The sequence below is a fragment of the Lynx canadensis genome, chromosome A2, assembly GCF_007474595.2.
Source record: "Lynx canadensis isolate LIC74 chromosome A2, mLynCan4.pri.v2, whole genome shotgun sequence".
Lineage (NCBI taxonomy): Eukaryota > Metazoa > Chordata > Mammalia > Carnivora > Felidae > Lynx > Lynx canadensis.
The window spans coordinates 31403656-31416436 of NC_044304.2; the positions used below are offsets into that span (position 1 = coordinate 31403656).

The 12781-nt window shown below is 47.6% G+C and overlaps 1 protein-coding gene across 1 annotated transcript in view; it reads left to right on the top strand.

Moving 5' to 3' along the window:
* The window catches only part of ATXN7 (ataxin 7), a 93551-nt gene that overhangs the window by 73080 nt on the left and 7690 nt on the right, over positions 1-12781 (top strand). Inside the window, 6 exon segments of the mRNA XM_030307167.1 lie at positions 1585-1789; positions 1791-1845; positions 2323-2405; positions 7335-7600; positions 9042-9240; positions 9614-9735. Of these exon segments, the coding sequence (XP_030163027.1) occupies positions 1585-1789; positions 1791-1845; positions 2323-2405; positions 7335-7600; positions 9042-9240; positions 9614-9735 (930 nt within the window).

Genomic DNA, 12781 nt, shown 5'->3' on the forward strand with positions numbered 1-12781 from the left:
GACAGTAAATGAATGGACACTGGTGCTTCTGCTGCTGCCATTGATAACGGTAGGAATAAAAAAGTGAGGTGATTCGCAGATGCTGTTCTGGGATTTTCTGGAGCCTGCAAAGCAGACAGGGAAACAATGCCTTCCTCCCATCCCCTCCCCACCCCACCCCCGCCAGTCTTGGGTTCACATCACAGTAGTGATGAGGGAAGACGGGAGGAAGTTCACACCACCAGGCAAGGCTTTGGCACTTTGGCACAGTGGATTTGTAGGCTGCCAGGCACCGTGCGGTCACGTGAGGGCTCAGCCACGTACTCCACAGAAACCTATCTTGCCTCGTCATGGTAGCCCTCAGCCCTGGTGGCGGGTGGCTTTTCCCTGGCCTGCCTCCCTTTGGAGGGTATGCCCCACATCTCCGCCCCAAGGTCTGCTAACCTGGCTAATCTCAGGGCAGTATCTAGCACCTGCTGCCGCTCACGGACCTTGCCAGCTGGGAGAGGCCATCGCTTCTTGCAGTGTGTCTCTTGCTGTCGGGCTGTTCCAGGTACAGCTGTTTGGTGCTGTTTGTCCCGGTTGCTAAGCCCCGCCCCCCCGCCCCCCCCCCCCCCCCCCCCCCCCGCCTCTGCTCATTTGTCAGAAGTACAAGTACAGCAAGCTTGGCTTTCGTTCCTGGACCTTTCTGAAAGCCAAAGAAAATGCCAGTGCTATGTGCAAGTCACTCGCCAGCTTAACAGCTGTTTGAGCACAGACTCTACTGAACAAAGTTTAGAAAACCTCATCAATCTGAATCTTCTTTATTTGGAGCTGGGTTTAAGAGGGGGACCAGGCCAACTGGTAGCTCCATACCAACATTTGCCATCCAAATGCTAGTGTCAGTAAGATTCCCAGAAAAATTAATTCTTTCTTAGTGTCACAGGTATTCAGTGCTCACCAGCTGTGTGCCAGACACTTATATTCTGAACTCTTATTATAGAAACTTTTTCAGAGACTAGAGAATTATCACTTCAGTGACACATTACATAACTAAATATTGGTGTCCCTCACTGATGGGCAGAGAGCCTCTTCTCAGAGATCTGGTTAGGCTCATTTGAATTCATGTATGTCTTTAGTGACATTTCTTGGACATACTATCTAACTCCAGTTATTCTTGCCCCTGTTCACTCAGTTTGATTTGTTTTGATGGATCCTTTCTTTAAAATGATAGTTCTCTGAAGATATACTCTAAAGGTTTTACAGATAGTCTCTGGTCCTTTTAGACCCTTTCCCGTTTTGCGTCTTACAGGAATTGAGTTGGGTATCAGGCTTAGTTCCCCTGTGGACTCATGCGTAAGATTGTCCTGGATGATGAAAGACCACATCAATCCGATGGTCCGCTGGAGTTTTTTTGCCTCACCAGAAGGGCTTCTAGTTTGAATGAACGTGAATCGTACTGAGTTTTCTGGGTAGTCCTGACACATTTTCAGAAGTCGCCTTTGGGAGCCTAGCCCTGTGCAGGGTGTGGGTAGATCCGGGCTCTGCCTTCAGCCCTCTAGCTCACCATTCACCCGGGGCTGCTGGCGCACTCGGGTGCTGATGTTCCGCTTCCCCCTGTGACAGCATGACGCCCTCTGTCAAAGTGGAGAAGATTCATCCGAAGATGGACGGCACACTACTGAAATCTACGGTGGGGCCGACCTGTCCTGCTACTGTGAGTTCCTCAGTCAAGCCTGGCCTTAACTGCCCCTCGATACCAAAGCCAACCTTGCCTTCACCTGGACAGATTCTGAATGGCAAAGGGCTTCCTGCACCATCCGCTCTGGAAAAAAAAGTCTGAAGATAATTCCAGTAACAGGAAATTTTTAAATAAGAGATTATCAGGTAACTTCACATTTTTTCTCCTCGTGTTTCTCTGTATATAATTGGGCATTCACGAGGGAGCAAATGGACTGCTGTCTGCAGGTCCGCTTTTTCAAAACTGGTCAGCTTCAGCTTTACGTGGAAGTTCCTTAGGTGCTCTGCCTTTGCTCTTCACTCTTGCTTTTAAAGTACACGTGTCTGTGGGTGATGTAAAAATAGCTTTCGAGCGGTGTCTTTCTGAATGGAGCGCGGCAGGAACGCTGACGCGCACACTTCCTTTCCTGTCAAGCGATGGCAGTAGTCCCCCGCGCTCTTTGTGGCGTCTCTTGCTGCGGCTTGGCAGCACTCGCACGTTGTCTATTTTATATTTATTGATGATGTCGTAGATTTTATTCAAGTTAGAATTTGCCTGTTTTGAGAATCGTTCTACTGTTGTCAAAACTAATGAAGGATGAGCCCATCGATGAGCCCATTGTAATGTCTGTGTGCTTTTGGCAGAAAGAGAGTTTGATCCTGACATACACTGTGGGGTCATTGATCTCGACACCAAGAAGCCCTGCACCCGGTCTTTGACATGCAAGGTAGGTGGGCTCCTCGACAGGGCTGGGCACACTGGTGAGTGAGTGCAAGGAGCTGGGATCGATGGCATTGCCCCAAGAGGGGATCTGATCCGTGGAGCGTTGTGGGTATTGTAAATGAAGGGACGAAGAACGCCTCGCGTTCAGGAAACGTGGAGCCTTTTGTTACAAACTGCCCCCGTAAGAGACGTTTTGCTTCCAGTGTCCTCTCCAGGGGAATAGTGTTGTTTCCTAATCAGTCTGTTATTTTCGAAGACTGAAAGTATTTCTTCAGAGAGATTTAAAATGAGAGCCTACCCTTTACTGTGGTTTAAATTGTATGGATTGAAAATAAGTCCAGAAATGTCCTTGGTATATGTGTGAATACTCTTAAAATGCTCTTGTAGGGGCGCCTGGGTGGCTCAGTCAGTTAAGTGTCCGACTTCAGCTCAGGTCATGATCTCATAGTTCTTGAGTTCGAGCCCAGCGTTGAGCTTTGCGCTGACGGCTTGGGGCCTGGAATCTGCTTCGGATTCTGTGTTTCCCTCTCTCTGTATCTCCCTTGCTCACGCTCTGTCTCTCTCAAAAACAAACATTAAAATAAAAATGCTTGTGCAATCGGTGGCTCTTAAATTTTAAAGAGCCACTTTAAAATAATGTGATTTTGAGATACTTATTTTTCCAGTTCCAAAAAAAGTACTGTGTAACATACAATCTAACTTACGTATAAGCTACGAAAATGTTACCATCCTCCTTTCTGTCCTGAGTTTTCCTTTAAAATGCCAGTATGCTAATAAGGTGGTATATTTGCTGCAAAATAAGAGTTGAAATGGGGTGGCTTCAGTGGAACCCCTACATGAATGAGCACATATGGTTACATATGTTTCTCTGGAGAGTATCCCCAGCTATCCTTCAGAAGAGTCCAAAAACTATTGAGAATCAATGCTTTAAAGTAACTTGAAAACCCTTGTTTGATGGAAGGGGTGAAAACTGTAAAAAATTGTGTTTTCTAAAAATTAATAAAATTTTTGGTGTAATATTTTAAATCTTACCAAAGATTATGTTTGGATGAAGGATTTCAGGCCCCATTCCACCCCCTAACAGAGGAATGTTAAAATCTTCAGAAAGTGGAAGTGTTGTTTCTTGTTTTTGTTTAATGTTTGTTTAGAGAGAGCGAGACACGACAGAGGCAGAGTGGGAGGGGGACAGAGGATCCAAAGTGGGCTCTGTGCGGATAGCAGACAGTCTGATGCGGGGCTTGAACTCATGACCTGCGAGATGGTGACCTGAGCCAAAGTCAGACACTTAACAGACTGAGTGCCCCAGAAATGTTGTTTCTAGGTAGTTCTTATTTAAAAAAAAAATTTTTTTTAATACTTATTTTTGAGAGAGAGCGGGCGAGTGCGCATGAGCAGGGGAGGGGCAGAGAGAAAGAGGGAGGGAGACACAGAATCCGAAACAGGCTCCAGGCTCTGAGCTGTCAGCACAGAGCCCGATGCGGGGCTTGAACTCATGGACCGCGAGATCATGACCTGAGCAAAAGTCAGAGGCCCAACCAACCGAGCCATGCAGGTGCCCCTAAGTGGTTCTCATTTTAGTTTAAATGTCAAATTTAATTTTAGCGTGTAGATTTTATCTTACAACAGTGGTTATGAATCTTTAGAGGAAAGGCGCTGGCTAAGAGCTCCTTTAAATATCTAATTAAAAAAAATTACAGACCACGTTCCCCAAGGAGAAAATACACACACATATATGTTCTGAAATTGACATTCCGTCTCAGGGTTCACAGATATCTTACCCCAAACCTCCCACCCTTGAATCTCTAGGCTAAAAACGCCTATCTCAGGACAGATTGCTTTTATATTTATTGAGCACCTGTAGTGGTCTCTTGTTTGAAGGTAACCGCTCGAGCTCTGTGGAACTAGATGCCCCAGTGTAGCTGCCCCTGAGGGAGTTTGTGAGGGCGGGCCTCAGCCCCGTGCCACGCTACGATCACAGCTTGCCAACTGCTCTCGGCCGTCTTCCCGCCTGCCTGGCTCTCAGTACATGGGTTTCCCGATATTAGGGTGCCTGAGGCCAATGAAGGATGCTTAGTGTATCCACGATGCCTTCCTTCAGTCAGCTCTGGTGGGGCATGCTGGTGAGCCAAAAGCTTTATCAATACATAATGTGCAAGACTGACCAGCCTTCCTCCCGAACCTTTATTGACGGGTAAACAGGCTTCATGTGGATCCTGCGGTGTTCTCCTATCTTCCTTTTCAAGTCGTGTGTGCTCTCCTTGTGTTCTGTTTCGGGTGTCGTCTCTGTGTGAGCATGTATCTGCAGCCCTGGTGTGTCGTGAGTTCGGCATAGAACTGGCAGGCCTGGCCCTTCCTTTCCTCCTGTGTTCTGTTTGTCCCTGCTTCTTCCTTTCCCTGCCTCTGTTGTGGCCTGAACCTGTTAAGCTGTGGAGGGCTGCCCATGCCTGAGTGCCTCTGCTGAGTGTCTCCCACCATGCTGCCCAGGTCTCTCCTGCCTCAGACCGACCATGTAGTCCTTCCTCTTCAGTGTCAGGGGACTTGGTGCTGCCTGCCCCTGTCACTCGTTCCCTCCTGTCTGCCTGCCACCCTCGCTGTCATCTCCTCGCTTCCTTGTCTGTCTGATGTCCTGTGTCCTGTCCTCTCTGTCTTCCATACAAATAGATTCTGGCTCTGGTATTCTTGCCCATTAGTCATTGTAGAAAGTTCTATTGCATATATCTTGAGCACAGGCCTCATTCTGGGTCTCAGTGGACACAGGCTTTAACAGAATCCAGACACCGTCCCTAGCCTTGAGGGGCTTACAGTCTAGTGAACGAGATGGAGGTTCACTTCGTGATGACTCATGTATGTGTGAAGTGACCACTGCTGAGTAATAAAAAGGAAGGAGGCCTGTGTTATGACAGCCATCAGTAGGGGGACTGAGCCAGGGAAGTGTCCTTTGCCGTAGCAGAGCTGGGCTGAAACGAACATGATTTATCTGGGTGAAGAGGGTTGTTAGAAGCCCATTAAGCAGCATGTGTAAATATTCTGTGATGGGGCAGAACAGACACGTTAGGACCTGAAAGGCCAGCCAGGAGGTTGAAGAGCAAGAGGAAGAGGCACTTTGTATGAAAGGAGTGGGCGGCAGTGAGCCACGAGGAATAGAGGACCCCGTTACATACCCAGTCGTGGCTGCGTGGTACTTGGGTAGCCCTGAAGAGTTCTGATAGGAGTGAGGGGCTCAGTGGAAATCCTTCCGATTTAGTCTTCAAACCAAGCTGGGAAAATATTGGTCATCTCTGCCTCCTTTCTTGGCTTGACTTTGCTATGTTAAGTACTAAGGGACGTTCAGAGACAGATGCTTCGACGTCTGTCCAGAGAGATAGGCAGGTGGACCAGTGATGTTATATGTTCATTCATTCATTCAACACATATTAGAGGGCCATTATTTTTATATACTTCTTGTCTGAAGCATTTACTGAGTGCCCAGAGCACTAGTAGGTAGCTGGTACAGCCCTGAACAAAACAAAGTTCCTTATCTTCATTTAGGTTACTTTCTTATGGATATATTACATATTAAAGGAAATAAAGTGAAAGTTTAAAAAGAAACTAAAGTCACTGATGTAACTATCTCTGCCAGGTTAAATTTTGAGCAGACCTCGTGTTCAGTGTGTCCAGTCAGGAGGTAGGTTGTTACTGAATTGCAGAAGGACAGTTAAAGCCTAATTCCCCTCCAACCCCTAAATTATATCAAACATAAAAGCTTATAGAGCAGCAATACATTTGTATAATGTGTAGGACCATAAACACACACAGAGTACAATTTGTGTTACTTTTGTAACATAAAAGAGTGAAGGAAATCTATAGATGAATTAACTTGTATTTACGGTATGTGATTTGGGGTCACTGTCTAGTTACATTTTTGACAGACTTAAGACCCCAGCAGTAAGGAATAGTCAGGTTAACTTGATTTTATCTTCTTCTAGGAATAGTGTTAGTCCCAAGGGAGCCTGAAAAGGCAAACAAACAAAAACAGGAATTATCAAATGCATTTGGTTTATGAGCCTCAAGCAGGGGGTTATGTTAGTTACCCTGTTGGCATGACTTTTCTTTTCCTTGATGTGCCCATCTCCCAGTTCTGAAATGGATGTCTTAGCTGTAGCAGTGCTGTCTGTCCATCTCCTTGGTTTCCATAGTGAGTGTCTGTTTATAGGGATTCACTCTGCTTCATTGCCCCCTCGTGTTCACAGCCTTTCTCCCCGTGGCTTTGTAGTCTATGTGTCTCCCCAGGCTTCCTCAACCAAAGCAGGATGCTTCCCTGCTTGCAAGATGCTTTGAGCCGTTTTCTCTTGACATGGCATTTTCCCCGGGATAGAGAGAAACACTTGTCTAATTTTTACTTTCTAGTTGTTACTGGAAAAGGACCCCCTTTTTTTTTTTTTTTTTGAAGTAAGCTCTATGGGCAACGTGGGGCTTGAACTCACAACTCCACGATCAAGAGTCGCATGCTCTACTGACTGAGCCAGTACATTTTTTTAGGGCATAAGCATTTCTTCCCTTTTAATATTTAAAGTGTAAATGGCCCAGAAAAGGATTTTTCTATTTGAGCTGGTAAGAGCCCCAATAAGTAAACTGTTACAATGGCAATGTCACCTGTTCGTTTCTGCTGTTTGCCATTCACTTATATACCCGGTGGCACAACTAACATTCCTTTTTTCTTCTGTGGAAATAGCCTCACCAAATATGTGCTTCTACTCTAGCTAAAGAAAAAAGGTCACCGTCCTATGATTTTTAGCTTATCAGATGGTGAACAGCCTTTATGCTGTTGGTCCAGATTTCTTGTTTTGTTTTTTTTGTTGTTGTTTTTTTTAATTGGGAATGGTGTTTTTGGATATATGATAGAGAAAAAATTATTACTGAGATTCCTCAGTTTTTCTATTTTTTTGGTCTGTAGACACATTCCTTAACTCAGCGGAGGGCTGTCCAGGGTAGAAGAAAACGATTTGATGTGTTATTAGCCGAGCACAAAAACAAAACCAGGGAAAAGGAATCGATTCGCCATCCGGACTGTCAGCAACCAACGCAGCCTCTCAGGGACCCGCATCCCGCCCCTCCTAGACCTCCACAGGAGCCACACCAAAACTCTCACGGAGTGATTCCTTCTGAATCAAAGCCTTTCGTAGCTAGTAAACCTAAACCTCACACCCCCAGTCTTCCAAGGTAAGTCAGAGCCTCCAGCTCTATCCTTCCTTTAAAGAACAGACTGGCAGACACTGTGAACCCCCAGTGCAGTTATGAGATCGAGGAGTGTACATCAGGCTCACTCTAAGAAGATGAGAGATTTTTCTAATTGGGTTTTGAGGGAAAAAAAATTGTCGAGTTCATCAGTAACTTCCAACCAGGGCTCTTCTGGGCCAAATGCAAGCAGCACGAAGCAAGAGTGATCTCCACCTCTGCTCAGTGTCAGGTGTCTATTCTTAACCCCGCTGAGCAGGGCCCAAAAGCGGGTGCTGACCGCAGGTTAGTGACTGGAATATTTCACATGGCTTTGGCAGCAGTTTCCCATTCATTTGTCTCACTTGTTGCAAAAATAGGGCAGTGGGAGGCCTTGCTGGGGATAGGCATTCAGCCTGAGTTTTTATAGCATCCCTTTATCAACCTATGTTTTCATTTATTCATTTGGGACCTTGGCCTAAGCACATACTAGGCATTTTAGCTGTTTAGTAAGTAGTGGACCAGAATGTCTTATGAGAACTTCCCTACATACCTCAGGGACAGTGAAGGTGGTACATGTGCATTTGCGCTTGTGTATTTAACGAAGTTAAAGTCACGGACCCTGTACCAAATTTCCAGAGAGAAAGGGAAGAGAAAGGTGTCAAGAATGAGGGCCTTCACTGTCGGCCACTGGCAGCAAGAACTTCAGCCTAGGAACGTGCCAACTCTTGGTTGCTGTGCCTAACCTCCCTGCTCGTGGGCCTGCCCCGATGTGAGCCCCGGGTGTGAGCAGCCCGGGAGGGCACCCTCGGAGGTGGCTCCCGAGAATGTGGCCGAGCCCGGGATGTCAGTTCCTTGGCACAGCCTTCCTTTGGCCATCTTCTCATTGAAATTTTTCCGTCGATGCAAAAGTCAGCCTAATTCTAGAATCAGCAGGCATGTATCCATGTAGGAAGCACTCCGTGCCGCTCTTGGCAGTAGGCCGTAGATGGTCCACGTAAAGCAGTGATGCTGCGTCCTCCTCTGAGCGCCTCCTGTCCCTCTCGGGTGCGGAGCACATTGCCAGCTATCGAGTTTATTGCCTCTGTAACCCTCATCCAGGTGAAATTTGAGGAGGAATCAAAGAAAGAATTCTCTTAAATTCTACTTCTATTTCCCCTTCTTTGGGGAGAATACAAGAGGCCCTGAGCCACCCAGGTGGCTGTAGAAGGGAGAACCCTTTATAAGTTCCTTTGGGTAGATCTGGCATACAACTTCATGTGACACTGTGCGGTTCGGGAGAGTGGATTCTGCACTCCCACGCCACCTGATCAACATCTGTTGCCCCAGTGCTAGTGGGGGACCCCAGGCCTCCCTAGGCAGTCTTGGCACGTTGTCATATCTGGGTTTGAGGCGGCTGGTTGCCGGACGTGTGATCTGATCGTTGCTGCACTTTCTACTCACCAAGGCCTCCAGGCTGCCCTGCACAGCAAGGCGGGAGTGCCCCCATTGACCCTCCTCCAGTCCATGAATCTCCACACCCTCCCCTGTCTGCCACTGAGCCAGCTTCTCGGTTATCCAGTGAGGAGGGAGAAGGCGATGACAAAGAAGAGTCTGTTGAAAAACTGGACTGTCATTATTCAGGTCATCATCCTCAGCCAGCATCTGTAAGTTCCACATGCCCCCCCGAGTTGACCCTCCCCACACAGCGGAGACAGGGCACTGAGGGCGGGGGGTGGGGTGGTTGCCAGGGATCTTGGCGTGCGTGCGTGTGTGTGTGAGACGTGGTCAGGGTGCGAGAGCAGCTCAGAACAGGGTGCCCCAGAGGCGGCACGCACTCAGTCCTGGGACACCTCCGGCTTTTGCCTTTCTCTTCTGTGGAACTCAGAGCTGGGCATCGTCACTCTCGTGCTTCACAGCCTGTGATACACAGCGTGCGAGTTCTTCTGTGGTTGGCTTCTCTCCTGAAGGAGAGAGATCACAGACAGGCCGTGCCGCTGCCGGGATTAGCGAGCACGTATGGTATGTCCTCTCTTGCAGTTTTGCACATTCGGGAGCCGGCAGATTGGAAGAGGCTATTACGTGTTTGACTCCAGGTGGAACCGGCTTCGCTGCGCCCTCAACCTCATGGTGGAGAAGCATCTGAACGCGCAGCTGTGGAAGTGAGTGCCTGTCCCAGCGCCTCTGGGGCCGGGAAAGGGGGCTGACCTCACCTGGGGCCGCATCCTCTTTATGTCTTAAGGGACTGGGCTAATGAAGATAAGCTTATCTAAAATGAAAACGTGGCCTTTGACTATCCCTGAGAAGGCCCCTCATCATTTATTCATTCAGTCTTTTCAGCAAATATGTATTACTCTGGATGATGGGGTTCCAGGCAGTGAGGGAGTTTCCACCTGTGTGGGGTTTGCATTTGGGGGAGGGGGGCACAAAAACCACCAAACAGCGAATCCGTAGGGGTTATAGCTCGTCATAAGAGAGATCATGGAAGCTCTAACAATCACTGAGACTTACTGAGACCTTACTGTGTGCCAGGCAACTTGCATTTAATTTTCACAAGGCGCTGCCTCTGGTGACCTCGATTATCCCTACTTTACAGATACTGAAACTGAGAAGTCACACAGCAAGTTGGTGGTAGGGCCAGGGTTTAGACCCACAGGCAGTTTGGTTGCAAACAGAGAGCTAAGATGGAAAAACAACAAGCTGGAGAGATTCAGGGCAAACCTCGCTGAAGAGGTGATCCTAGAGCAGAGATGGAGAGAAGGATAGAAAAGGCAGCCAGGGGATGGAGGGGCAGGCAGAAAGAACCATGTGTGCAAAGGTCTTGAGTCAGAAAAGATCATACTTGTCTGAAAAAAGCGAGAAAGCGATCATGGTGCAAGATGAGACCTAAGAAGCTGGCAGGGGCCAGATGACTCTGAAATTGATTCTGAGTACAGTGGGGAGCTGCTGAGGGCCTCAGGAAGTGGAGCCATGTGCTCTGATTTACAGTGTAAGATGGTCATCTTGTGTGTCCGTATGTGGGCTGGTATTTCCTACGTGGGATTTTAAGTGGAAGAAGAGTTCCATGGCCAGAAGGCTCAGCTTTTTCTCAAGTGACATAGTTTTCATTACCACAGGACTTCTCAGAGTCTTTAAGGGGCACACTGTTCATTATACCTCTCAAAGCAGGAGATATTATTTATAATGTGGAACATCTCCCAAGCTCTTTTGACCTGGGAACGTCTTTTAGGGGAGTATCTTTGGGAACTTAACGTTTGGTGGAACCTATTTTTGGAAATACGGAGTTTTGTTAAACCAAGGGGGCTGTCCACTAATTCACATGTCATTCCATATTCTCCATTTGGGCATCATTTACTAGAGCCTCCCTGAACAGACTCTGCCAGTACATCCACTTGCCTTGCTGCCTTGGTTTCCTGATAAAGTCAAAGGAAGCTGGTCAGAGGCCTCGGATAGTCTGCAATCTGAAGAACCGCCTCTGTGATCATGAACAGGACTTGAGTTTATTCACTTAGAAAATCAGACCCAGAGCAGTGGTGCTCTACTTTTCAATTTCACATTTCTTCCTGGGTTTTACTAGATAAGAGGCTCCTCTTTCGTCTTTATGAAGGAACATTGCCCTTGCTCAGGAAAAGCGGGGCACTGGTTTGTTGGGATTCTAGGGGTCTGTCAGCATCAGAAAACCCCCAAATACGTGAAATCTCAGCTTCATATTTCTTGAGACTGCCCACCAGGACTTGGAGAGCTCATTGAGCACCCTGAAATGTGGATTTAGTGAATTCCTAAGAGTTGAGAAGTGTCCTCAGAATGACTTTTTCCCATTATCCTGAGAAGTGGTTCGTGGCCAGTAGTTGGGGTGCATATGGTTTCAGTTCCTAGTGGCTTGTGGGGGGGGGTGTTGTCCTCTTTGTGCGGTGGACCTGGGAAGACACAAGATCATGAGGTTGCCTCTACTGTCTCTCTCTTTGTTCTGTCAGAGGCCGACGACCTTATCAATCACTTGTTCCTAGCAAAGAGGAAATCGTGCCTTTCCGCTAACATGAACTTAGGTTTTAAAAAAAGGCCAGTACAGCAGAGACAGATGTTTTGCTCAGTGATGAGCTGGCGCACAGGCCTGGGGCAGACGGTAGCTTGGAGTGAGGTGCTGCGAGTGAGGCTGGCCACTGCAGGCAAGCTTCTCGGGCAGCCCCTGAGATTTGGTGGGAGGAGCTGAGCACTTCTCAACTGCAGGAGAACAGTCCTCAGGTGGCATCTTTGATGCACTCAACAGAACTCCCAAAGTGGTCAAGTTCCATCCTGCTGGCTCAGCCAAAAGTCCTCTCTTCCAGGAAGACCCCCGGTTTGGGTGCCACCCTCCTTAGTTCCTTACTCCTCAGTTACCTATTGCAGCTAAGGATATGTGGAAGTGGGATTTGAGTATGACAGTGAAATAAGTCATCTTCAATATAGGAATCTGGACACTGGTCAAATTGGACTAGCACTTCCTCTGGAGCATGCCCAGGACCGCAAAGGCCAGTTCCAAACTCTGTGATTTCTGTCTAGTGCTTGTCCACTTTTGACTGGGGACCATGATTCCACATTCCTTAAGGAAGGGATGGGATCATCAGCAAAAGGTTTTTCTTTGGTGGGGCGTGGAATAGGGGGCAATGTCGAGGTTACAGAATTTGTCAGATTGGTAATAAATTCACTTGGGTAAAAAAAAATGAATATGAAGAGGTATACAGTTCAAGGTTTTAGTCCCCCTGGTCCCCACATTCGTTTTGCCCACCCTCCCCGCCACCACTACCCCCAGACAGAAGCATTTTTATTAATTGCTTGTATATCTTTGCAGAGTTGATTTGTATGGACGTAGATCAGTACAACTACATATTCTTTATTTGTCTCATCCTTACGCAAAAGGTAACGAATGACTTAAAAGAGCTTTTTTACCAGGGACCAATATGTTGTGCAGAGAGATCCACATGTCTCCCTGTATGGAAGCTTTTCCTTTTCCCAGGATTTGGTTCCAGCTGCCTGATATTTAGGCTTCGTTTCCCTAAGCCACCTGGTGGCCGCGCGAAGCCAGTGCGCCCAGTGAGCCCGAGCAGTGCTACACGCCTCCATTTAGAGCAGGGCTTCTCAGAGGTGCCAGTGCCCACAGATTGCCTGGGGATCTTGTTGAGATCCAGATTCTGATGAAGTAGGTCTGGGTGGGGTGCAGGGACTCATCGT